Consider the following 27,124-nt stretch of genomic DNA (forward strand, 5'->3'; position numbering starts at 1 on the left):
CAGCTGCAGTGAATGCAGTTGCATGTATTACAGCTCCAACACCCACTGTGGCAACGGTGGCATCCTACACACCACTTGCAGCATTCTCCCTATCACACCATGTGTAGTGCCTTAGCCTTCATCCTCTGCTATGGATACGACCTTTTCACCCAGGTCCGTCCGTCCACATTCACAAGCTGGATCAAGAAAGCAGACCACAAAGGGGAGGAAAAGAAGAGAAACTACTGTCCTTACAGATACTCTCATGAAAAAACAACTGGAGGCTGAGAAAAGCAGGTCTAAAGATAAGAGAAAAATGAATTTCAGCATCAAAAAACCTCCAAACCCAGCAAGAAGCAGAAAGTTCAGGACTCATCTGAATTCTGCATTGTGTGCTTCGAGAGCTACTCCAGGTCAAATGAGGTCTGGCTTCAGAGCTGGTCCTGTAAAGTTTGGGCACACAAGGACTGCACAGATGGAAGTGACTTTTACACTTGCCACAACTGTGACTCGGAATGATTCAATGTGGAAATGTGGACGAGCTTACTGAGTTGACCCCCCCCCCCCCCCCCCCCCCCCCCCAACCATGCACCCCCATCCCCCCAATTGGCAATGTTGATTTGATTTCATTCTTAAACTATTTTGAGGATGTTTGTTCTACCTATTAAATCATTTTCTTACATTATAATTTTACGGCTTCCCCTCTTTTTTGTAATGTGGTGTGAAAGTAATCATTAGGCCTATTAAAAAATAAATAAATAGTCCCAATAACATAAATGATAAATTCATTTTGAGTATTTGATTGATTAATTATGTAAATTGTAGACATTACAACCATCCCTAGCATGTGTTACCTGTAACAGTGGAGTGACTGTATTTAAATCAAATTTGCAACCTGTACATATTTCATAAACCCACTTAATACATTGTTTTAGTAGTTGACACATTGAAGTTCATAATACAGCAAATTGGCTATTCCAGTGTAAATGGTTTTTGGTTTATTGGAAAAATCACAAAAAGTATTACAACTGTCCCTGATCTCCCCCTATATGGTATAAAGCGGAGGACTAGCGGTTATATTCTCCTCGCTGCTTCCAATCCAACATTTTTGATGCGCAATCTACAATTTATTGTGATTCTCCACTTTATCTGCGTGAAACGTTTTCTTTCTTTTAACCAAATCACCCACATAAAACAAACGACTACACGGTAAATCACATCCAGGCCTTTAGCTTCTGAGAAATCCGGTAACATTTAATGTCGTGTTTAAGAATAAGAACAGAGGTTATACAAATGTTCATTTTGCAAAATCAAGGTATACTTGCTGTTCAGACAGCTATGATCAATTCACCTAAGATACCCAGGCCTTCAGAAAGATGATTAATTTGAAGACATTACACAGGCCAAATATGAAGTGTCAAACTTTAAAGCTTTAAACCATACAGAGAAAACTCAACACATGCTGTTTTGGATAAGACATCTTTCCCTGTTTTTTTCAACTGAAATACACATTTTTAACACAGCATCTTACTAGATACAGAATTAAAAATAAAGTTTATAATTTGCTTCCTTAGACTCCAATAATTTTCTTGGCTAAGTAGCCAGGCATACTGTAGAAGAACAGGACCACCATGAGAAGTACGAGTATAGTAACAACAATTTTGATGACCAGCCATTTGTATTTTTTGAAGACAAGATGGCGGATTGATTTTAGTGGGTTGATGAACCCCAGCATCGAGGTGTCTGGACGGCTGTTGAGACAGAAAAGTGTCATTAGCATTAACAATGTCATTTTTTAAAAACCAAAATTATGGTAATCTATGAACCATAACAGAATGGTGTTTAACAACATGCAACATTTTACAGTATATGTACTATTCAAGTCTTACGCAGCTCTGGAAATGTTTTGAGGTTTGTTTATTGTTAACTTTATGATGAATATCAGTCATGAATATCTGTCAGTTTCTGTATTGATGTGAAATACTTTTCATGAATTATACATATTGCACTGCAGAGTGTCCCAGTGAAACATGTGGTTCAGTTTGGTTCAAACTTTGAGGTTTTCCTTGGAATGTTATTTAGAAAATATATCTGTACATTTTGGTAAGACAAAATGTGAAATAGGTAAATTGATCCTGTTTTGACAATTTGACAATGTAGCCAAATAAGATCAATATGTCAATGTGTGTGCGATATGTGATATATATATATATATATATATATATATATATATATATATATATATATATATATATATATATATATATATATATATGCTTTCTGTTTTCATTGGTAATTCAGTTTAGGATTTGGCATTGTGCATCTGCCTTGGATAACACTAGAAATACAGCAAGATATGTGGACCCCTTTAATTTAAGGGGATTTTCTTGATATTTCACTAAAGGTTCAAATAATAATAATAATAGGTAATAAAATAAAAAATGTTAGGGCTATACCCTGACTACATCTTCAAGTAGTGTGGCCACTACATTGTATCTATGTATCTATATATATAAGGGATATATCTATATATGTAAGGGATATAATCCTATCAATTATAGTAATACTAGCTAATAGCTATCTGCTTAAAAAACAAATTCATAAAGTTAATATTAGATAGAAATGAAAAAATTATCAAGGAGTAAATTGCCAAAAGTAAGCTAACAATACTGTGTGGATGAGTTTTAACTCATAAAGAAGCTATGTCTTATACTTGCCACACATAGAAGCCTTGGGTCTGTTGAGCTGCACAATAAGATCTGATAATTTTATACAACTCAAATAACCAATCAGAAATAGGCACAGAAATAGCTTCCTGTTGAACTTAAAAAAACGCATGTTTGTGATCGGTTAATGGAGAATGGCACAAGTTCTGTTTGAAACACCATACTACATACTAAACGCGTACTAATCTCCGCATGTCACTACCCGATCCAAAAAAACGTTAAATGTTTTTGTCATCTATGATTGTGGAATAAAAAATCAGCATTCCAAATTTCGACTTCATTGTGAATCTGAAGTTACAGATAGTTAGCTAATATAGCTTAGGCACTAATATTCAAAACAAACAAAATTCAAAAAGGAGTTTTTAATACGGAGATTTAATACAATTCTAGGAATCCAGACATAGCTAGCTACATAGATGAATAAAAACACTGCATAAATCTACATCTAGCTAGTTACCTAATTAGCAATAGCTACGATGAAACCACATGCTAAATTAAGAGAAACTACTGTAACAGACTAGTGAACCGATTTTATTGAATGGCTCATTGAAATGAATGAAAGGAACTGAGTCGCACTTCTGGGAGCTGTTTAAATGCATTCATTTGTTGTTGATTTCTGCATAGTTAATTTCGATTTTAATTGACCCATTCAACAATGCATCAATAAAGGGAATCAGTCATAGTGAGAGTTGTTTATTGTTGAAATTAAATTCCAAAAATATGGCCCGAAAGAGTGAGCACGTGTGCACAAGAAAGCTGTAACTGAGGTACAGAGAGAACGTTTAGCTAATGAGCAGTGCTAGAAAATGTAATCTAGTAAATTTTTAATAAATTGTGTTAGTGTTTCGAATTGTTTTTTATGCTTGGAATGTCAGCCTGGTTTGGCTACAAGTTATACAACACATGATACAAACAATTTATTTACAATAAAAACATTTTTTGTTTAACTATTTTAATTAAAATATAGCCTACTTGTCAATTTGAATACTTTTGAATTTTTTTTCTCATTTAAGTATTGTTTGAATTAGGCCTACATTTAAGGCAATGTAGCAACATTTGAATGATAGACCATCATTGATTTTAATATCAAGTCTGTGGCTGTTTGAAATAGCCTACTACATACTACTGGTGTATGGATTGGAACCCAAATCAGTATCCAGTATGCGAAAAAAAATGAATTTTTCCAGTATGCGAAACATCCCCGGATGACATACTACTTCCGCAAAATTTTCCAGTACGCGAACAGAACTATCTTCGTAGTGTACTGCATACCATCATGCAATGCTGGGTTCATGTGACCCCATAGTATGCTTTGCTTTTGTCGCATACTGGAACCTGTACAGCATACTACTACGAGGACCAGTATGCAGTATCCAGTATGTAGTAGGCTATTTCGAACACAGCCTGTCTAATAGTTTACTCAGTATTAGCAGTACTCCTGCTGCCTGAGGAAAAAAAAAGAATGAACAGCCATTTTTTTGTTTTTTAAAAGAAATGGAGCCAAAAGATCCAACTCCCTTCAACAAGTCATAATTCCCATTACTATAGGGCAGGGGTACTCAAAAAGAAATGATGACAGGCCACATTAAATTTTTTCAATCACTGAAGGGGCCGGTTACGGGTGGGGGGGGGGGGGGGGGGGGGGGTGGCGAACGTAAACTGTCGACGAGGTGGGGGTTGGGGGTGAACGCATTTGGGCGTCTGCTACCTGTTTGTTGTTGCCATAAATCGTCTTGAGATCGCGGTGCGCGATTTCAAAATAAGAGCGGATAGCGCGATTGAAAAAAAAGATTCCTAAAAAAAAAAAAAAACACTTTTCAAAACAGCTTGCGGGCCAGAAATAGATCGCCGGCCCGCGGGCCGCTATTTGAGTATGGGGGCTATAGGGTTTCCCCAGCAGACATATCAGCATAATTTCATTTTGATGAAGTGGAGTCAGCTAGCCATAACATTAGCTAGCTAGTATCTATAAATTATCCAGGTAACTATCCAGGGTGGATATGGCAGCTGTAAAACTTACCCGAAATTACGTTCAATTTCACAAGTGAGTTAAACAACAATTCCTCATCAAGAATCAGGTTAAATGTTGCAATGAAAGATCACAAAACAACTGAAAATGAATGTTAACAATGTTTAATCAAATACTTCAAGTATAGGAAAAAGCACACTACAGACACCACTGAAATCTAATCATAATCAAAGATGTCAATTTTGTGTGTTTCTGTTAAAGTTCAACCATGTTCAACCATACACCATCGCATTTTCCAAACACAAAATACCTTAAATAGAAATGTTTCTATTTAGCATAGACGTTATCTACCTTTCTATCAAATGCCAGTGTGAACCTTGTCAATTGATATGCAAAGATGGAAATGTTAAATACAATATTATAGAGATACCTCATTTTTAAGATGAATTTCTCGGAACACAAACAGAATTGAAAAAGTTTAGTTTTGTAGAGAGTTTAATAATTAATCTGACACTTAATGGATAGACTTAATATTAGCTAGGTTAGCTAGCTGGTTCATTCACACAGGTGAAACTTACAAGCTGGCATCATAACTCAATAGGAATGGCATAAGTTGGTAGGAATTTGGAAGACATTCAGAATATTCAGCTTCCTGGATCATTTTGTAATCAAATATCAACCTATTGAGTTAAGATGCATTAACGACAAGATCAGTTACTCCACCCATGATAAAGCAGTTACTCCGGTAGTTAACATTAAATGAGAAAGTCGGTTATCTTAGTGTTGTACAGTATATTTGCAGCACAAAGTTGAGTTGTTTTAGGCAATTAGTTCTCAACTTTTATTATATACAGCTCAGAAAAAATACAGAGGTCCAGACTTCGGTGACCTCAGTGATGGGTATGACCTTGTATGTATGTGTGAAGTACACACATTAGTGGAGTTTTATTAAATGCCTACAACTGTATATTTCACCTGTTTCTGTACAGCCCTTGCAAAACCTTAGCATTATAAATGCATTATTCTAAGTCTATTTAACCTACACATCTACATTAAAAATTATAAAACATAAAACATGCTATACTTCCCTATTAATTTTTTCAGGACACAATTTCTTAGTTGCATATACCCATATTATTTCACTGTTATCGAATCCTCTTTTTTAAACATTTATTTTAAGCAGTGTCTATTCCCAGAAAACGTTAATAGGGAGGTAAGAGTGAAGATAAACACATTGAGAGGTTGGACAAAATGGTAGAAACAGATAATTAATCAAGCAATATACATATTTAACTATTTAACAGTCTCAGAGATAGGTCACATAACATCTACCTGGAAAATCTTTAAGATACTGGATCTATGGTGAGGCCATTTAACATAAAGGTTATTGCAGCTGCCTGTTAGGCTCCAAGTAGCTTTTTTACCATGTACCCAGGCATGCTGTAAAGGAACAAAGCCAGCATTGCCAACAGTAGCAAAACCACAACAATTTTGATGATCAGCCACTTGTAGGTGTTGCAGATGAGATATCGCACTGCTTTGAGTGGGCTGATGAACCACAGGAAAGTTGTGTCAGGCCGGCTAGCAGGACAGAAAAAAATATTAAATTAAAGCATTCTTTAAAAAATTTACAAACTGTTTGAACATATTGACAAATAATTGTAGTAGGATATGGCAGCATAAAACATGTTTATTCACAAGGCCTTGTTTAGTGTTATATTTCTGTTTATATGAATGCTTATTAACTTTATATTTATGTTATTTTAGAGAACACTTCAATCCATGTTTATAAAGTAAAAAAGGTATACTTATTTAAGCAGATTATTATACATTTTAGAATGGTTTAAAATTTTACAAGTATTTTCAGAATAATTACAGTTTAGAATTTTTTTATTTTCATAGTAAAAATGAAGCATACATTTTAGCAATTGAATTAGGTAACTGAATTAAGTCCATTTAAAACTATATACAATAATTTAGTCTACATTACTTTAGTCTGCATAAATTTTTAGTGGTAAATGATAGCAAAATCTCAGTATGATATTCAAGCAAAGGTTAGGGCACTTACCATACAAAGTATGTTGTAATAAATCCAGATATTGTATGCCGAAAAGTTTATTTTCTGTTTGTGAATTGCACTTTGTTTTTCCTGTATTTACTTGATTAGTTATTTTATATGTTTAGCTCAGACATGCTTCTTGTAAATCTTCATTGTCTGTGTTCTGTATTACTACCAAGATTCCTTTGCAGGATTGGTTATTCATTCATTTATTTATTTTTTATTTTCCTTTATCATGTTGCAGTGTTCCTTCTTGCATCCTGGTGTGTACTCCTCATCTTGGATCTTGCGGTGGATTACAGACCCTCCCCCCACGCAATATTAACCAGGAAGGTTCAGTGTGGCACTTCTCCACTGAACCCCTGACTTGCATGATTGCTGCAAAGGGCCAGTACAGTCTACAGTACAGTGATATTTCTCAAGGATTCTCAGCTTCAGACCACACATGGCCCAGCTGGGAGATGATGGAATAAGAGACTTTAAAAGCATCTGAATAAAGCATAAGCATGATGGATAAGAGTAACTGGATAAGAGTAATCTGAAACAAAGATTTGATGTTAGTTTAGCCACGTTATCGCTACAGACAAGCAATAATTGGAACTAATATTTGACTGGACTCTTTTGCTTTATGGTGTGTCTGTAATGGGACATTTGGGTGTCAGACTTAAGTGCAGACTACTCGCTGGACAGAGTCAGTGAGTGGGGGGATGTTATGGAGCCGGGGTCATATGTGGATGAATGAATAGAAACACATACAAAAGTGAAGGTATTTTAGGTATGCACCAAGACTTTCCAGCACAGAGATCAAACCATTGAATCAATGGCCATATGCTACCACTGCACCACTTTAAAAGTCATCAGATTGTTGTACTGTTCACACTATACAACTTGCTATGTTCTAATGAGGAATCTTGAAGTCAGTGTGGCTTGCATGTTACATGACTTATCAGTGAGAGGAATCACGTTACAAGATCTCACATCACAAGATACATCATCTGACGTCTGTTTGATCTTCAGACTAGGAAATCACACGAGAAGTGACACAAGCAATGACAGGGACCTTCCGCTGATGGACATCAGCATGAAGTGAGCTATCCAAGTTGTTTGTGTGCTGATTTAGGATGAAACAAGGAGGATGAAGACCTTTTGTTATTTCCATGATTGTTGATGTGCAACTCCTCCCCCCAGATGTTCCTTCATCTTGTGTCTTATACATGTGTCTTATATGTAGCTCATCATCACACTCACTGCCAGTCATAGCCAGCTCTTAACACTCTTCACACTACAAGATATGGACTTGCTGACAAGCATAGATATGTTGCATGTTTGACATGCTTTGGGAATCTGCAAAGACAATGGCAAGCATCTATGGAGTAAAGATGAAGCTAGTCAGTTTGTGCAACTGATTGGATTCATCTTAGTCATTTTCTTAACGGTTTAAAAAACCCCATAATTGATTATTTCACATATATACTGAAAGCTGATTTTTGAGCCTTGACCAAATACAAAATATATATTTGTATAGCGCTTTTCACAACACATGTTGTCACAAAGCAGATACCAATTTGCTTCTGCTTCAGGCTTTTTTCTGAAAAAACTGTCAGAGTGGAATATCAAAGCTAAAATCATGAATTATGAACTCAACATTATGAACACAAGTATTGGTGAGGATCACCAACAAAGAACATGACCAATGGAAAAGAACATCAGAGGACATGACCAATGGGACAAAGAGCAAACGAAACATCCAAATGAGGTGCTCAAACAAAGGAAAACACTGATGGACAAAAGGTGGGGAAAGCACACTTTGTTGCAGCTGACTGGCTTCATCTTTGTAATTTTCTTGCCCATATTAATAACTCCATAATTCATTATTTCATATGTAGCATCTGAAAGCTGATTTTTTAGCCAGGAGCAAACACCAATTTGCTTCTGATCTGGGTTTTGGCTTTTCATAATGATCTCCGAAAACTGTCATAGAGTGGAGAATCTAAGCTAAAATCATGTATTGGGAACTAAATATTATGAACACAAGTATTGGTGGGGACGACCAGGACCAATAGGAAAACACAACCAATAGGAAGGAACATCAGAGAACATGACCAATAGGACAGAACATTAGAGAAAACGACCAATGGGACAAAGAGCAAACAAAGAAACATCCATATAACATGCCCAGACCAAGGAAAGCACTGATGGGCAAAAGGTGGGAAAACCTACATAATGGAGACATCAAAGCAGTGTGCTCAAACAAAAGGCAATACGTTCATCATCAAATAAACTAAACTGAACAGTTTATTTAGCTTTTTTTAATCAGTTAACATCCTGTTGAGTCTAGTTTTTAGTAATTAGGGTTAGGATTAGGGTTGGCTTCTTTTCACTTTTTTTGCATCCACAGTACCATGTCAGTTACTGCTCTACAGAAGCAGCACAGGCTGGATCTTTCCAGTGTTTTATTGCCAGTCCAGGCCCCCAGAAAAACCTCTGGCTGCTATTGAGGCTGTAGCAAGATCTTGGTTTACTTTAGTTTGTTAATCAACTTTATTGGTTATATTCTTATTTTATAATTAAACCTTAGGAAGATTGTGTTGGAATATATTTCATTAGTTGTGCATGGTTGAGACATTTATAAGATTATAATAGAAGTTCAAAATATTCAGTTCATATATAAAAGTTCATATATAAAATTATGCTGACCACTTTAAACTGCTCATTTTTAGGAGAAATCAGTTTTAGAAGGTCAATGACAGAAAAGACATGAAGTGTTAATGAAAGGTGTTAAGATTTCTTACTTTGGTTTCTCCAGAGGTTCGGGGTCATTGCGTCCTTCACCAACAGGGTTCTTTTCAGCCTCTTCGGCTGTCACGAGGTGAAGCTCTGCCTCTACTTTTCCCTAAAAGATGAATAGAATTTAACCAATTAACTTTCCATGTCAAATACAATGTCAAATTCTTACTATCGTTCATTTTTTAAACCCGTCAGTATCAAGTACCTCTCCAAAGGTCACAGTCAGAGACTTACAGAAGTTGCACCGAGTCTCCACATTATGACTAGGTACCTCATCTCCAAAATAATGAATTGGTACCAGACAAGTTATTTGAAATATATGCCAGAATATATAATGTGATGTCAAACAGATACAAACTTAAAACACTGGAGTTTGATAAGAATTATGGGGATTTTGACAGATTCTGTGGGTAGATGAGAAAAATTCCAAAGGTGGGTTTGGCCTGAAAAGTGGGAAGGTCAGGCAGAAAAGTAGTTAATCCCCATTAGATACTTCATACCCTATTTTAGAAAATATGGACTCCTACTAAAAAGAGATTTCAAATCTAAGAGGTTTTGCCAAAAAGCTTTAACTAGGTTATGGACAACTCTTCAAGTAGGATGATCCATATTGTATCTTCAGATCCATTCAGAATTGGTGGCATGATCAGAAAACCAAAAGGTTTTAATATATTTTTTGAATTTCAAATTATTAGTTCAAATACTTTTTAAATATACTGTACTAAAGACGTACCGTGATTTCCATCTCATCATCTTCACCCCTTGCTACAAGTGGCCACCAGCCCTTGATTCTCTTAATTTTGAAGATGTTAATCTTTGGCATTTCGTTTTCTTTGAGAATCATGTCAATACTGCACTGTTTTGCTGTTTTTGCACCACGAACGAATTTGTTCAGTTCCAGTTCAATGGCACCTGTATGGAGAAACATGTTTTTGTGTAAGGACAATCATTCATTTTGGATAAAACAATGTATGTGTAACTATGAAAAAAATATGAAATTTAGTGGAGCATCACACCCAGGAAGTCATCTGCAGAGAAATGATCACAGTCCCAGATTTGTAGATTCAGGCGGGCAGGGATTTTGTACTCAGTCTCATCCCAGGAGAACATGTTTTCCTTCTTTGAGATGACGATTTTCTCTTCAGCTATTAGATATTCAAAGGGGTAAATAAAACGCCAGTTGAAGTTTCCCTCTCCTGTCAGGGAGTGGTAGTGAACATCCGTGTCTTGCTTGTCTTCCTGTTGTCCTTTCAGCCATCTGGAAAATCCAAAAATCATATATAAATCACAACAGATATTAACGATTATGCAGTTTGGGCGTAGTTAGTCAATGCAATTATGGTGGACACAAGATGAAATCATATCTTTAAAACAGAAAAAGCACAATACCCTCTCACGAAAATATCACTTGACTTCTCTCCTGTGAATATGTCGTCATCCTCAAGAATAACTTCATCTGTGTTCCAGACGATCACCCTGAGCTCAAACCTGTCAATAATCAAACAGTACTTGAAATTAGAAAAACTTAAAATATATATTAATTCTAAAATGTAAATGACAATATATATTCATATAAGCGCTATACAAATATATTTGATTTGATTTCATTTATATTCATGAATCAAATCTAAGTGGCGTAGACTACAGAAATACTATTAAAAAGCAAAACGAACAACAAAGACATGATTATTTGTGGACGTACTTCTTTGGTTTCCTTGGTGAAATATCAACAGGAGGTCCAGGAGCTGGCTGATTCTTTGGGAACATGTCCACCCACATCTCAATTCGTCCCTATAAAATGAACAACCATCTTGGAGCTGAACAACCATCTTGGAGAAATGCTACATGAATTTTATTATGAATTATAATTATATTTATATTGTGTTAGAATGGCAGTTATGGGTCACTTGAAAAAGCTTGGAAAAAAAAACAACGAATGTCCACACACTGATAGTCCTTTAAGTAGTAGACCTGTTGGGTGTGTCTAACCTGCTCAATTGCAGATTTTTGAAAGTTCCACAGAGGCCTTGTCTCGACATGCTCTGGGACAAGTTTGCAACCCGCTTTTGGAATGTCCTCCCAGTGATTAAGCACTGCTAAAGCAAGGTGCTCCTCTGTTGGCTTTTTGAGCCCTGTCAAAAAATTATTTTTGTTAATCAATAGCAAACACTACTTTTAAAAAGTGTCATCTAAATACATTAGTGTTTCCTCTACAAGCTGGTTTTGCTTTATTTATTCAGTAAAAATGCAGCTATTTTTTTACTAGGATAAATAGTAAACAAACATACTACTGTGACGATCCCCCTCATTGCGGTTCCCACGGCAATGCCCCTTTGAATATTTGTTTTGATTTTCATTTCCTTGCTTCTGTTTTAATCTGTTCAGTTGTGTCAGTCTCCGCTTTGTGTAATTGGTAAAACTTGTGTGTAGTGTTTTTAAACCCTGTGCTAGGTCTTCCTTATTGTTTGTCATTGTACGTACATTCATGTATTCACTCTGTGGATTTCGATGTATGTTTTGCCTGTGGTTACCTTGCTCAGTGTATTAGTATTTTCTGTTAGCTATGTGTATTTGTTGTCTGTAGTTTTTTTTGGTGTTAAGTCTGTATCGTTATAATTACTTTTCAGTTTGTCATTACAATTAAATGCTTTCAACTACACAATTGAGCCCAGGTACTGGATTGCCTGTAGCAGCATGCCCCGTACCCCATACTCCCGAAGCACCCCCCCAGAGGAATCCCAGAGGAACACGGTTGAATGCCTTCTCCAAATCCACAAAACATATGTGGACTGACTGAGCGAACTCCCATACACCCTATAGGACCCTTGCAAGAGTGAAAATCTAGTCCAGTGTTCCACAACCAGGACGGAACCCGATTGTTCCTCTTGTAACTGAGATTTGACTATCGACCAGACTCTCTTCTCCAATAACCCTGCATAGACCTTACCAGGGGCCTGAGGAGTGTGATCCCAATAAGTGGAGCACACCCTCCCTTTCTTAAAAAGGGGAACCACCACCCGGTTTGCCAGTCCAGAGGCACTGCCCCCAATGTACAAACAATTTTGCAAAGATGTGTCAGGCAGGACAGTGCCACAACATCCAGATCTTTAAGGAACTCAGAGCGGATCTTATCCATCCCTAGATCTTTGTCGCCAAGGCTATTTACTATATATGATTTACTATATATGATGATAAAACAGTAACTGTGCAAGAATTTTTTAACAACCATGTTGCTTACAAATCTGTAGATGTAAGGCCCAAAGGTCAGTAATTGCTCTTATTCTCTTTATTCTTCATGTCATTTGAAGAATGAAATCAAAGCTTTAAATTAAGGAATTATTAAATTCATGAGACATTTAGGCCTTAAGACATCCATAAAAATTACTCTTTTAAAAAAAGAAAAAGGCTAGATACCGTTTTCGTCTTCAATTTCAGTGGGGCCTGTGTAAACTCGATTTGCCACCTTTACTCTTCCTCCTGGGCCATACTGGGGTGAATCTATTTTGCCATCCTTGCACAGTTTCGATAGGATTTGTGTTGGCTTCATTGGATCCCTCCAAACATTGTAGCCATAACTAGAAAAGCAAATGCATAAAATGGTAAATTGAAAATAAACAAAAGTGAATCCATTGCTATAGCTTACCCTGTTCCAAATTATTTAGCAAAAAGTGTTTAGGCGTGATAAGGTAAGAATTTTTTGTTTGTCAGTTAAACCCATTGATGGTGATATGTGTCAGGGCTCTTTATATCACTGAAAGCAATTGAAGATACCTGTGCTAATTAGTTTTGCAGGTGTGTCCAATTAAAGGCAAGTTTACTTAAGAAGACTGTCCCACATTATTAAGCAGCCTACATTTTCAGCCAAAATGGGAAAGAAGAAGGATGTGTCGGCTGCTGAGAAGCAACAAATGTGGAGTGTTTAGGTCAAGGCATGACTACAATCAACATTGCCAAGACACTTCATCATGATCATCGCACAATCAAGATTGTGAACACACTGATTCGGAGCACACACGTGTGCGTGTTGATAAGGGAAAATTGAGGACTTTCCAACAGGCAATTACATCAGGTTAAAAGAGCAGCTGCAAAAAAATGCCTTTTCATAGCAGCAGACAAGTTTTTGAAGCTGCTGCTGCCACCAACGTCCCCCGAACAACAAGATGCAGGGTCCTTCAGAGATTTGCAGCTGTGCGTAAGCCATCCTGTCAACGTCCTCTATCCACTGCACACAAGCAGAAACGGCTCCAGTGGGCCAAACAAAACATGAAGACTGACTTCAAAACTGTTCTGTTCACCGACGAGTGCCGTGCATTGTTCGATGGTCCAGATGGATGGAGTGGTGGATGGCTGGTTGATGGGCACCCAATGCAAACAAGGCTACAGCGCCAACAAGGAGGAGGTGGAGTAATGTTTTGGGCTGGAATGTCGGCCCCTTTAGGATATCTGAAGGGGTAAAGATGACCTCCATAATGTATGTGGAGTTTCTCAAACAGCACTTCCTGCCATGGTTCAAGAAGAAGAACCATACATTCCACAGCAAGATCATTTTCATGCATGATAATGCATTTCATTTGCATGCTGCAAAGAACACATTTGCACATCTGGCTGCTATGGGCATAAAACTTGGTGTGGCCCCCATGCTCCCCTGACCTCAACCCCATTGAGAACCTCTGGAGCATCATCAAAAGGAGTGTCTATGATGGCGGGAGGCAGTTCACATCTAAGCAACAGTTCTGGGAGGGTATTCTGTCCTCACAATAGACGCAGATACCATCCAAAACCTGACAAATTCAATGGACAAGAAAGTTCAGAAGCTCCTTTCGAAAAAGGGGACATATGTGCAAATGTAACATCACCTAGAATAAATTTTTGACTTAAAAACTGTTTGATTTCAGTTTGTAATAACCTGCTAATAATAATTTCACCAATTACCATTTTTTTTGTTCTTTATAAAAATGAAAAGGTTGAAAACTCTGCTGTGCATAATAATTTGGAACATGCATTTTGAGTGTTTTATTTTATTTTTTAAATACTGATATCATTGGCAATTTGTACAAAAACCTTTCAGTTATACTCTAATAGTTGATGACTGGAAAATTACAATGATTGCAATTCATATAGGTAATTTTGGAAAATCTGAGAAAATATTTGCAAAATAATTTGGAACACAGTGTAAATGTTACTATAATTGTCTATAATGGTACTATAAATGTTGAAATGCTGGTTTGTGTAGTGTGGGCTAATTTTGAACAAGTATAGTAGGGGACACCTACATTGAATATGTTGATGGGATACCACATGTAGCCCTGTGCTTGCTGTAGAAGCGGTTCTCCAGGTCAATTTTGGTTTCCCCAATCAGTTCATCAATGCCAACCAAATCCCAGTCATAGATGGATACAGTAAGGGTGGAATCCATTGGGAATGTTGCTTCCACATCAAATGATCTAAGATTGGAGACAAAGAGTTTAGTGTCCATATTTTCAGCAGTTTGGCATGCTGAGGTGATGTCTGGATAGATACTTGTATAAACAAATTAACATCTTATGGAAATTTATAGACTACTGCTTATTTTTCTTATGAGTATCCTTAATTCTAACATCCAGTGTTAGTGTTAAGTCTAACATCCAGAGCACAAACTCACTTTCCAAACAGAGGGTTAAGTTGTTTGGAGACGTAGTTTTCTTTGTCCTTGATATCTGTTTTTCCAAGTTTAATGGCAATGTATGGATCTGCTTTCCCATTTATATCTGAAGGGTGCAGGTCTGTAGCCTGTGATAAATGAAAGTTCAGTTAGAATTTCACATTTAGACCTAATAGCCAATGCGTCTTTGTAAATCTTAACAGATTAGTAAATTCTCTCACACACATACACATACCCTTATGATATAGATCCGAACTAAAACATTGATTGGCTCGTTTTGTGGAATGTTCTGGAACATGCCCAAATTGGAATCATGATTGAGGTCTCTTCCCATCTCGTCTAGCAAAGGTAGTTTGTACACACACAGAGAGCCCTGCAATATGCAACATATGACACTTAGTTTGGTCTAGCAGGAACACAACAACTACGTGTATTGTTTTGGTCGTTTGAATACCTACTTTGAATTTACCAACAAGTCTCTCATCATCAGCTTCATTTTGCTCTTCCTGGTCACCAGCTTTTCCTCGATAAAGGTTAAAACTTTGAAGCCAGTCTTCAAAGCTATCAAAATCATTCTCTAGCTCTTTGCTGTACACCTGTTGAAGTGAGTAAAAAAACATTCCCATGGTCCCAAACAGCTTCTGAATTAATTAAAGACTAATTAAAGAATAACTCTAATAAGAAGAAGGAAGGAAGAAAGAAAGAAGAGATTATAAAAAAAACATACATTGAACCAAAATGATTTTGCTAGTTGAAAAAGCAAGTGCTAAAGCTTACCTTCAGCTCATCAATTTTTTGCTTTTTCTTCTCAGGTTCACTCTCTGGTGGTGGAACTTTGTTCTTGTCCTTGCCTTTTCCCTTCTTTTTCTTGATAGCTTTCATATAATAAAGACTTATTAAAGTTTATGGAGGGGTGCACATAATACTTTAAATACATGAATTCTTCACTGACGACAATACAAGTTTGCCATTTTTTCTTCTCAAATGAAACTATATCCTGGACTAGAACTCTGCATTTGTATTCAGAAAATAAATGAAATTATTATTATTTTTAATCTGTCTGTTTAGAATGTCATACCTAAGAAGTGATTTGGGATAGACATATACTGAAACTACATATGTAATAATAAATATATTATTTCTGAATATTAAAGAAAAATCTCACTGCATATGTGTTTCATGAGTATGATGGATGCTGTAATTTATGAGCGAGATAGATATTGCTGTCATTGATGAGTGTGATGGATTTTGCTATCTTTAATGAGTGTGATGGAGTTTGCTATCATTGATGAGTGTGATGGAGTTTGTAATTATTGATGAGTGTGATAGATATTGCATCGATAGTGATGAACTTTGAGATTGTTAAGGAGTGTGATGGATATTGCATTGATGAGTCTGATGAACATTGAGATCGTTAAGGAGTGTGATGGATATTGCATTGATGAGTCTGATGAACATTGAGATCGTTAAGGAGTGTGATGGATATTGCATTGATGAGTCTGATGAACATTGAGATCGTTAAGGAGTGTAATGGATATTGCATTGATGAGTCTGATGAACATTGATATCGTTAAGGAGTGTAATGGATATTGCATTGATGAGTCTGATGAACATTGATATCGTTAAGGAGTGTAATGGATATTGCATTGATGAGTCTGATGAACATTGATATCGTTAAGGAGTGTAATGGATATTGCATTGATGAGTCTGATGAACATTGATATCGTTAAGGAGTGTAATGGATATTGCATTGATGAGTCTGATGAACATTGATATCGTTAAGGAGTGTAATGGATGTCACTATCATCACCATCTGTGTCCAAGTCTATTTGTTCCTCCTCTGGTTTTTGTCCCTCTTGCTTTTTCAAGCTCTACATAGAGAGAAACTCATATTCTTTATTATGCACAAATACAGGAAATAATTCTGCTTAGCAAATCTATTATTCATAGAACCACCAGAAAGAGAAACATGTTTTTACAGAAGAGCATGCACTGATTCCAAAGTTCTTACCTCCTTGAGTGTTTCAATGGAAGCAAAGTACTTGGACCACCAGTCCAGCATGGCCTGATCCAGAGTGTCCTGATCCTCAGACTCGTCCTCATTGTTTTGCTTCTTCTTTTTCCCCTTGTCGTCATCATCCTGATCATGAAAGATGCCCATCTTATACAGTATTCATTCACTCACTAGATTATAACTATGCATCTATATAGTCACCCTGCAGTTTAACTGGGCTAAAAATATGCAGTTATAGACTGTCAAAGAAGGCCTTATCTGTAGAGTATTACATGCTCACCATATCGATCTTAACAACAGCATCAGATCCCTGTTGGGGCAATCAAAAAGAAGATTGATTATATTTCCAAATGTTTTCTCTCAGTGTAGGTTATACTGGAAGAATGAAAAAAAAAATATATAAATCAAGGTATGATGCATCTGGCATACTGAGTCCAGTTTGACAACTGTCTCCATCTTCTTTACAGTTGAATCGCCTGTGTGGATCACAATTTCTTCTGTAGACAAAATATTCAAAAATGTAATGTAAGCCTGTTTTGTAGTACTAATTGTTCATTTGATTAAACACAAACACAGACATAAGCACTTAAATTCAAATTCCTGTTTTATTGTCTAGCTCTTATTTAGCTCTATTTGGTCTCCAAAATGCAGCTCTAAAGATATATACAGAATCTGGTTCCAGGCCCACAATGAACAAGCCATTGTGACAGTGACAATGAAAAAGGACGAAGAAAGCATGACAGGAAATAAGGTTCAAAGGAAGATCCTATCCCTCTGGTTGATATGGGATGGAAAGCTAAAAACAGCCTTATAAGCCTTAAGAAATCACAAATAAGCATTTCTGCAGAAGTACTCAGAATCAGTTTAGTAGTTGCACAGTGTAGCAGGGGAGCTATAGCAATGTGCCCTTCTGTAAAATCTCTATTGCACCTAAGAACAATTTATGATGGAACATGCATACATATGCCTAATTTTAGGGTACTCAAGTCACTTTTTGCTATCAAGGTGGAAAGATTTTTTGATATTGTTCCCTTTTTACTGAGAGTGAGGTCAGTGTTTGCGCTCTAGATCTCATGAAAGGCACATAACCCAGTAGAAATTCTTTTCAAAGTTATAAATACACTTCTTCTGGAGAGGTTTTTTTTGTAGATTATTTCAATGTATTCATTGACTTTGGCTTCAGAATACGCACCCATAGCAGACCAGTTGTTGACCATCTTGTCTGGAGGTCTGTAAATGAACCTACGCAGTGAGGTGACTGCGTGGGAGCCAACCATAGTGAAGCGACCAAAAGCTCTGCAGTCCACCACTCGAATGTTAAGAGGAGGGTGGAAAAATTCATTCTCTGGTAGGTCCTGGTGAAAAACAGAATAATGTTATTATCATTGTTGGACTGTTGGAGCATTATTCCATACAATAATAATATAGACCAAGAAGCAATTAAATAGTCCATCATTGGCCCATATTGACATTCCCTTGTCAGATGAAACCCACCACTTCAAACCACTTGACCAGAGTGCCAAAGTTTGGATTTTTCCTGAAGTTTACTATGACCGATGACTGTATCCCCTTTCCAGCACATTCAACATCCACACGAGGTCTGTCAACTTGGACGAGGTTCACTCGCTTCAGGTCTCTCAGGCCCCAGAACAGGACCTGCAGGAATTGACCTTATGTGATCAGCCAGTTGTTCATCTACCTGATGTTCTCAGGACAGTCATGTTTTAAGTAATCACTTATAAACACTTGCATGTAGAATAGAATCTCTTACCTCAATGCGGTATCTGCTAAGGACTGGTCTAATACCAATGGGAACTGGGAGAATTGGACCACGGTCCATATCTGTAGGTCCATCTATGGGAGGCAGGTCGGCCTTACCACCTGGTCCAATCTGAAAGATTTATTGAGTCTTTTTCTGTTTCTTCATTATTTTAGACTTGATCCATAAGTTCAAATGATCCTGTGGTTGTGTTACCTGCAGCAGTTCAAAAGCGCCAAGCAGTTCACCAGCTGTGCAGTTCCCACGGTAGATCTGGTAGTACTCCAGCTGAGGAGGGAATCGTGGAGGCCCATAGTGCTCATCGAACATTTTAGTTATTGGCTTTGCAAACGTTCTGCCCATGAAGTCAGCTTTGCCCTACAAAACATAAATAATGCACTGTTGGCTCCCCTGAAAATCAAGAAATCACATTCACATAGGCTACAATATTTAAAAGATTTATTGCGTACCACTGCATCCTGGTCATAGACCTCAATGACAATAATGGGAGGGTCATCCCTCAGTTCACTGGCCTCACCATATAGTTCAACATTGTCAAAGACTAAAAGCTGATCCCATGTTGGACAGAGGGTTTCACTTATAATCTGAAAAGAGAGAGTCCTGTGATTTAGTTTGATTCACTGATTTGCTTCACTCTCAGTCTTTTTGCTGAAGGTTGTTAAAAAAAAAGTAACATTATGGTGAGGACAAGCTTACCTCTGTGACCTGGCTGTGACACGAGAAGAAGATTCTGGCAAAAGGGTCTGACAGACCTGAGAAATCAGCTGCGAACAGACTCCTCGCCTGGTACATGTGTACTCGCAGCTGGAACACCTGTTTCACTGGTGTGAAAAATTATAAGATAATTACATACCAGACAACACTATATCCCGAATTCACGCTAAACGGTGTTGCTCGTCACACAATGTTGGAGTTCTTACTCATGTAGGTCAGGCTGATTGGTGGAGCTGTAGGCCCTCTGCCACTTTTCTTCTCTTCAAATCCACTTGGTAGACCACACAAGAAATCCTTGCGATGCTTGTTCAAGCCCAGCCAGAGATACACTTCTGTCTTCGCTTGCACTGTCCAGCCTGCTGGCCCAAAGCTCTTTTTACCAGGGAGCTAAAGGCAAAAGACAAAATGGCACTTATAATTTAGTTCACATTGGAGCAAAATATGATTTATAAAGGCTTTCAGCAGACACAACATTTCCGTTCAAAATTCCTTGAAGAATACCACCTTGAAGAAAATGGTCTTGACTTTTGCACAGTCTTTTCCATTCTCCTCTGGTACGTCAGAGTAAAGGATGTCCTGAGATGGCACTTTTGCGTATGCAATGCGTTTGCCGTTGCTGATCATCCATATGAAAACGTTTGGAATGCTGTGCTGAGGCTGTGATGAGAAAATATTTACCAATGAATTTGAATATTTCTGCTTTTTGGCTTTTGGACCACATATACTGTACATACACAGGAACATATTCATATGCAGTTATTTGTAATATCACCTCATCAGCCAAGAATCTGAGCTTTAGTAGGAAGTCTTGTGCCTCTTTCACTTTATCCTTTACAGTTTTTTTTTTCACTTGAGTTCGCATTGTCTTTGCTTGTTGGCTCATGTTTTCCTAAGGATGTGATCCAAAGTCTTAGTAAAAATCACCATTATAAACAACCACAGTATTAATGTTCATTCCTGAAGGTCTCAAGTTTGCAGGAAATGTAGACGATCATACCATCTCAAACATTAAGAGCTTCAGCCTTTCTCGGTCCAACTTTGTCACCCCTGCCTGGTTTTGGTCCTTGTTTGCCAGTGTTAGAAAAATGCTGAAAAAGTGAAGTTATTGTACAACTTGAACAGAACATACAATTATACAATACACTGAACTGAAAGTACAATGGTGAGAAAGTAGTTTGATTTTTTTTAAAGTTTCAAAAGAAAAGAGCTCAGACCTGCAGCCGGTGCTCAAATCCTCTAGAACACCACGGAGGCGACGCTCAGGAAAAGATTTTTCTGTTTTTATGATCTCCTGAACATCATTCAACCCATCTTCCTATTAAGCAAAAGGAAACAGAATCAGTTATAGAAATGCAGTAAAATAAAGAACAGCATTTTATTTTGCTGTAAATATTTTAACAATAAATTGAACAAAGTATATAATATGTGTCACTTGCCAATTTATCTGCAATATTTTCTATTACGTTGGCATTGTATAGTCTTCTTCTCTGGTCTTGCCACAAGCTCTTGAGATAGATACAGGGCTTATTCTCAAAATATGGGAGATGGAAGTAATTCCTGCAGAATTATTAGAAAATAACAATTATCTCAAATCTCAATATCTCAAAATGTTCTATCATGATTACAAACAGAAACAACAGACACATTTCTAATCAATTTGTAATAGTGACTGCTCGTTTATTATTATTTTTACTTCCACAGACCTGTCAGTAATGAATGGTTTCATTGGCGGTGTAGAAGACATTGACATTAGATCATCATTATCATCCAGTTCATCGTCACTGCCGGCCTGGATGAGCTCAGATTCCTCTGAATTGCCACCTTTCTTCCCCCTTTGTTGTGATTTGATTGGAGCTTCATCCTCACTTCCATAATTTCCTAACATGGAGTTGACACTTTCCTTACTGAAGAGATTCTTTCACCTGGCATTTTATTAACCTTTAATTGAACTGGGCACTTCATTAGGAACACAGCAAAAAAGACTGAACTAAACAAGAACAAACTTCTTATACAACCATAGAATTATTCAAGAAACATACTCTCCTCTCTGATGTAATATTTTAAAGAAATCTACCTATTGTGACCTCAAAGTTGATGGGTTTGTCACCAATCCTTCTGTCAATCATGGTTGCTTCAAGGAATGATCCAAACAGGAAAAACTCTTCCATCTTTCCAGTGGCATTCTACAATGAGGTACACAGAGGTCATTTTTCTTTTTTCCTTTAAATATTTTCATTTGATATAGAAATGTAAAATTAGGTCAGAAAAGTTCATAAAGATAATAAAAAGATGATAAAAAATGATAAAAAGAGAAGATGAGAGGGAAAGGATAGAGTGGAAATTGGACAAAGCCACACACACACACTTCTTTTTATAAACATTTCTGACCTCTGTCATGTGTAGTTAGACTTGTTATACCACTTCAATGGTATAAATATCATCTAATTAAAGACAATGCCTATATATATTTAAAAATGTAGGCATATTACAGGGCAAATCCTAGTGATGCCTCAACCCAGCTGCATATGTCAAGATTTCATCTTTCAAATGAAGAACTTCACAGAACTGAGTGAATAACATGCACTATGTTTGGAGTACTTACATCAGCAATGTTGGGGACCCCCTCCACCTTCACCTCAGAGTTTATCACCACTTCTTCACCAGACATTTCAATCATCTCCACAGCCAGACTGATCAGCATACGGGCGCGGAACGAGACCCCTTCCCCCACGCCATCGTTCAGGTCCTGATACTCATCCATCAGGGTGTAGTTCCGTAGTGACCCATACATGTTCACCCAGGCCGGGCCAAGAGTTGGGTAGAAGCCTGTCAATTAGTACAGGACAATACCCTTCAACACACTCTCATTTGATTTTGTTTTCGTCATTTTCTTTAATGTCTTTGATGCCTCTAGAGCAGACATGTCCACCAGCACTGTTGACCACAGCATATATCTCACCAGAAGATGGCAGTAGACCTGGAATATACTGGGGTGGAAATATCAGTAGTCACCCCCCCCCCCCCCCCCTTTTTTTTCATAAATTAAATAATTTGCATAACTTAAATAATCGTCAGCCCCCACCCAGTTTCACTTGACCAAAACTGGCACTCATTGCAAAACATTTGGACACCCCTGCTCTAAAGTGTTTTCAAATATCTTTTAGGGCATTGTGCAGAGGTCTGTGTTGTTTTTTTGAAGATTTTTACACAAATGTGACATTTTCTAACAGAAACTGCATGACTCACCCTTGTCTCCATCATTAGAGATCTTTTGAAGGTCTATGAAATGTGTTCCAAGTGCCACGTCATTGACTTTATCTGAGTCACGGAGCTGGACCTTCATACGCCTGCACAGTGGTGGAAACTGTTCAGTGAAAACCACCTGCTCGTTCCAGATTGGTTCATAGCTGCTCTTCTGAACTGACGTCTTGCCCTACATCACAGGCAAAAGAATACATTGAAATTTGAACTGCATATTACATTGGGGATGTAATCTCATGAATATTATCTGAAAGTAAAATCTCACCTTTTGACCTGCAAATTGAACCTGTATATATGGATCCACAAGGTCTTTATTTTCTCCAATAAAAGCCTTTTTCACATTGGCCATAATGCTGGTGTTCATCTTAGGTAATCCTTCTGCCCTGTAGATTTTCAAGTAGTATCGTGCCCACTGACGCTCAGCGGGGACACCCTCTGGTAGCATAAGATTTCTAAAACATTCAACAAGTTCAGCATTAAAAATAAATAAACAGATTTCACTTAAACATGTTGAAACATTTTTATGCATTTTAACATGACATGTTTTCCCATTTTCTTTACTTTCTTCAAATGAACAATAAACATTTTCTTTTTCACCCCTCAATGTCTTCATCCTCTTTGGATTCGACGTCTTTATGCTGAGCTTTGACAGGATCACCCTTTCCCACTATTGCAATGTCACACTTGAGGTAGCCTTTATTCCCTCCGATGATGTCGTCAGGGTCGCAGAGGGTAGCCCACTTGTGGTAGAACTGGTGGTCTGTAAAACAGGAAGTGTTTTAGTCACTGTCAGGCTCCTGTTTCTATGTATTGTGTACAAGGTTGTTCAGCCACTCTTGTTGCTACTGTCATGTCCAGAATGTAAAGAGAGTCATCTGCTTCTTACCAGGTTGAGCATAAAGGGTTCCCACATCCATCTTAAAAGTTCCAACCAACGTTCCACTTCTCAGGATGTTTTTGGAGTGGATTACCTAAAGAGTTGTTAATGTTGAAGAGTGGTCTTAATTTTATACAGGATGCAGGGAGGTAAAATAGCACCATGAATGTTTTTAAAAGAGAACTCACCGATAGTTTCAGGATCTTATCAAACATGACATCAAGAGGGAGACTGAACTCAAAGACGAAGTACTAGAAAAGAAGCGAGGGGCATGACATTTAAATAAAATTACTGCATTGTAGATTCTTAAAGATGTTTAGTGACTACTGAAATGAAATTGCTTGTCATAAAAGGTAGTATGTAAAGGTAGGAAGTATGTAATTGCTTGGAATAAAAGGTAGTATGTAAAGGTAGTAATCTATTAAGGGTCTTAGCCACACATGTGTTAATATATCCTACTAGTACAACATATTCTTAGAACTCCACATGGAGCATAATTACCTCATTGTAGTAAGGGCAGTTGGTTGATTCCTTCATTGATGTATACTTCTTCTCATCACCAATTTCCACACAAACCACTGGATCTATGTTACACCCTGCCAGCTGTCGGGCCTCAATAACCGTAACACTGACCTAAAAGGTGTTTAGGTGAGAAAATAGGAGTAATCTGTTTACATGAATTACATTTTTTACCTGAGTTATTTTTTTCCCATTAATTACAATTACATTATTTTATGTAGACTTATTTTATGTTTAACTTCATTTTCAGTTCAGCTGAACTAATGTGAAATCAAATATATACTTTCACAATCATCAGCAAATTAGTTTTAATACTTAATTTTATTCAGATTGTGAATTGGCTTTTCTTGTGCAATTTATGACTGCAACCCTATTTTCTTGTCCCAAAGCAGATTGGTTCAAAATACTGATCAATAATACTGATCAATAATAATGTGTTGGTCAACATACCTGGAAGTCCATTGGCCTTCCAGAACTAGGTTCAATCTTGATATCAGGCTTTGATCTAGAATATTTTGGATAAAATGTATTTATCTGTGAAATGTTGATTTTGATGTGATATTTATTTAATTATATGGATAGAAGAGAAAATGTGGTCACCTTTTATTAGAGACATTGGTAGTTACAGCAGTAACAGAGGCCAGTGAGATTGTGTCAGGGTCCTGTTTTTTGCTGAACCTTCTGTCCAAATCCTCTGTTTCCAGGATGGCTGGCTCATCTTAATATACCAACAGTGTGTTATTGGTCTTTAAAAAACGTTTTTCTTTGTAGCATTTTAGATTACATCAAACCACACATAAAGATAACACCACATTGCTTCAGTATTAAACATGAATGTAACTGAGAAAGTCTATCTTGTAATGTCTAATATAAAGCAACAAGTCCTGTGTCCTGAATTCTGAATGATTACAACTCTCACCTTTTCCCTCAGAGAAGCGAAACTTTCCACGCTTCATGGTTGTTGAGGTTTTTTTCTCTGTGCATCATAGAGGGAAGATCAACAAAAAAACATTTCATGCTTTAGTTGGCAGGATGTTACTCTGTACATTCTAAACTACTCTTTACTGTCCTAACAGTATAATGAACGCATAGCTCAACAATGCAAATTAACCATAGACAGGCAGCTTATGGTCCCATAAAAACCTCAAGATATTAAACATGTTTTACCTAAACAGTAATTTGACTATTTGACTTATCTATACATATAAACACAAGATAATGATTCTGTTATATCAAACCCTATTAAAATGATGATTGTCATTTGTTTTGCCTAAAATGAGTAATTCCTTGTATTTTATACACATCTACATTTACACTCACCCCATCTCAGGTGATGGGGCACAGAAAACCTAGTATCTTGTGAGAATTTGGCCTCAAAGGGGATTTTAATTATTAAAGTGGATGACCTTAATCTATCAGCAAGGAGGGGATACATTTCAAAATTGTGGCAGAAAATAAAATGCTTAAAATAATGACCTCTACCTTAATCAACACATAATATGTATTTATTAGCATAGTGTGTTCACAGCTAAATGGTAGAAGCAAAACATTTGTGAACAACAGAGCAGTGAAGAAGTATTTATCAAGTAAAACAAAAGACCTTCCTGTGCACTTCTGTGGGTGTTTTTGATAGAGAACAAATTATTTAGTCAAATGTAGCAAATGTAAGATGTAGTGCAAACTATGTATGTACATACAAAGATAATGTTAATATATTATTAATAATAATATGACAGAGAGCATATGTCAGTTTCCCTCTGGGATTAATAAAGTGATATATACACTAAGAGCTGTTAGCTATCTACATAAACCAAGATGATATTATTTTTTTCCCTCAGAAGAGAATTACAGAGGAACTAGCTAACACTCCTAATTTGCAAACAAAATTATTATTTTAGTGAATGTTCAACATGTAACATTGTCTTAATTCAGCACAGAACTGATCTAAGAAGAACACAAAAATCCTATATGTCAACATTTGGATCTAAATTACAGTTAAAAGAATGCTTTAATATTTCTACAGACTGTATATTATTTAAATAGTTGCTTTCTATCATGTATAATTTTGCAAACCCTAGTAATACATATAGCTTTTATTATTTTCTTTATTTGTCCAATGCCTTTGTCCTAAATTTATGTATCTGCATGTTGGACTATAATTTAAACCTCTAATATCCCTTATAAAGCTCCTTTGTATAAAAAACTCATAGTGGTTTCATGCTTTCTAGTTGATGTTAATACCAAACGTGCTGCAAATCACAATAGTAGTACTAATAATGATTAATAATAATGATTTAATGCATTAATGATTTTTTGGAACTACTTGCAATTGTATTTAGACTATATTCTACCCATATATATAAACCTTTGCACATCTACAGACCTTGGTGAACACTGGTTTCTGAAATGAACTGATAAGAGTTTTGTCTAAGAGGTTTATTAGAATTTTGAAGCCTTTTTTAAAAAAAACCACTGGGTTGTGTTTAGGCTCACCAAGGAACTGAAGAGCATCTGGATATCTCAGTAAGACTGTGCTATAACAGTTTGTAAACAATGTGAAACAACAGTTTTAATAAAGTTTAACTTGAAAAATAGCAAACATATCCTTCAAAGAAAAGATACATACAAATTAATGGAATTCTAACTTGTTTTCTACATACCATACAATGGGCCAGAACTTCTGTTCTTCAGCACATCTGCAGATTAAAGAAACTCCAATGCTTAGAAACACAAACAAGTTGTCCTACATAGTGAAAATTGCCATTCCCTTGACAGAAAGGCCACAAAAATGAAGTACC

At 36.8% G+C, this 27,124-nt stretch overlaps 1 protein-coding gene across 2 annotated transcripts; it reads right to left on the bottom strand.

Annotated features, from left to right (window-relative positions):
- Positions 1-635: 635 nt before the first annotated feature.
- On the bottom strand, positions 636-27,124 carry otofb (otoferlin b). Of its 2 annotated transcripts, none has more exons than XM_076978609.1 (42): positions 26,987-27,124; positions 25,246-25,302; positions 24,927-25,044; positions 24,777-24,831; positions 24,309-24,440; positions 23,996-24,058; positions 23,817-23,901; positions 23,528-23,690; positions 23,196-23,382; positions 22,916-23,102; positions 22,272-22,495; positions 21,744-21,852; positions 21,373-21,547; positions 21,106-21,226; positions 20,884-20,984; positions 20,667-20,757; positions 20,442-20,558; positions 20,174-20,326; positions 19,876-20,056; positions 19,652-19,776; positions 19,405-19,539; positions 19,151-19,312; positions 18,947-19,066; positions 18,670-18,831; positions 18,368-18,530; positions 17,605-17,672; positions 17,456-17,485; positions 17,173-17,301; positions 16,972-17,032; positions 15,939-16,036; positions 15,620-15,757; positions 15,397-15,534; positions 15,162-15,289; positions 14,794-14,964; positions 12,935-13,095; positions 11,510-11,652; positions 11,223-11,311; positions 10,910-11,008; positions 10,537-10,778; positions 10,254-10,432; positions 9,526-9,626; positions 636-1,730 (listed from the first exon to the last, which is right to left on the bottom strand). In XM_076978609.1, the coding sequence occupies exons 2-42, from the start codon at positions 25,280-25,282 to the stop codon at positions 1,550-1,552; spliced, it is 5,322 nt and encodes a 1,773-aa protein (XP_076834724.1). In that variant the 5' UTR covers positions 25,283-25,302; positions 26,987-27,124; the 3' UTR covers positions 636-1,549. The 2 variants fall into 2 exon arrangements, with proteins under 2 accessions (XP_076834724.1, XP_076834725.1); XM_076978610.1 differs by lacking the exon at positions 636-1,730 and adding an exon at positions 4,919-6,255.

The sequence above is a fragment of the Brachyhypopomus gauderio genome, chromosome 17, assembly GCF_052324685.1.
Source record: "Brachyhypopomus gauderio isolate BG-103 chromosome 17, BGAUD_0.2, whole genome shotgun sequence".
NCBI lineage: Eukaryota > Metazoa > Chordata > Actinopteri > Gymnotiformes > Hypopomidae > Brachyhypopomus > Brachyhypopomus gauderio.

What these genes read in the sequence shown, in the direction of transcription:
- otofb (XM_076978609.1), bottom strand. Translation starts at nt 25,282, where the DNA reads ATGAAGCGTGGAAAGTTTCGCTTCTCTGAGGGAAAAG. An exon ending in TCGCTTCTCTGAGGGAAAAG is followed by an intron (nt 25,045 to 25,245) that starts GTGAGAGTTGTA and finishes TGGTATATTAAG; the next exon opens with ATGAGCCAGCCATCCTGGAA. An exon ending in AAAAAATTGATGAGCTGAAG is followed by an intron (nt 15,758 to 15,938) that starts GTAAGCTTTAGC and finishes TCACTTCAACAG; the next exon opens with GTGTACAGCAAAGAGCTAGA.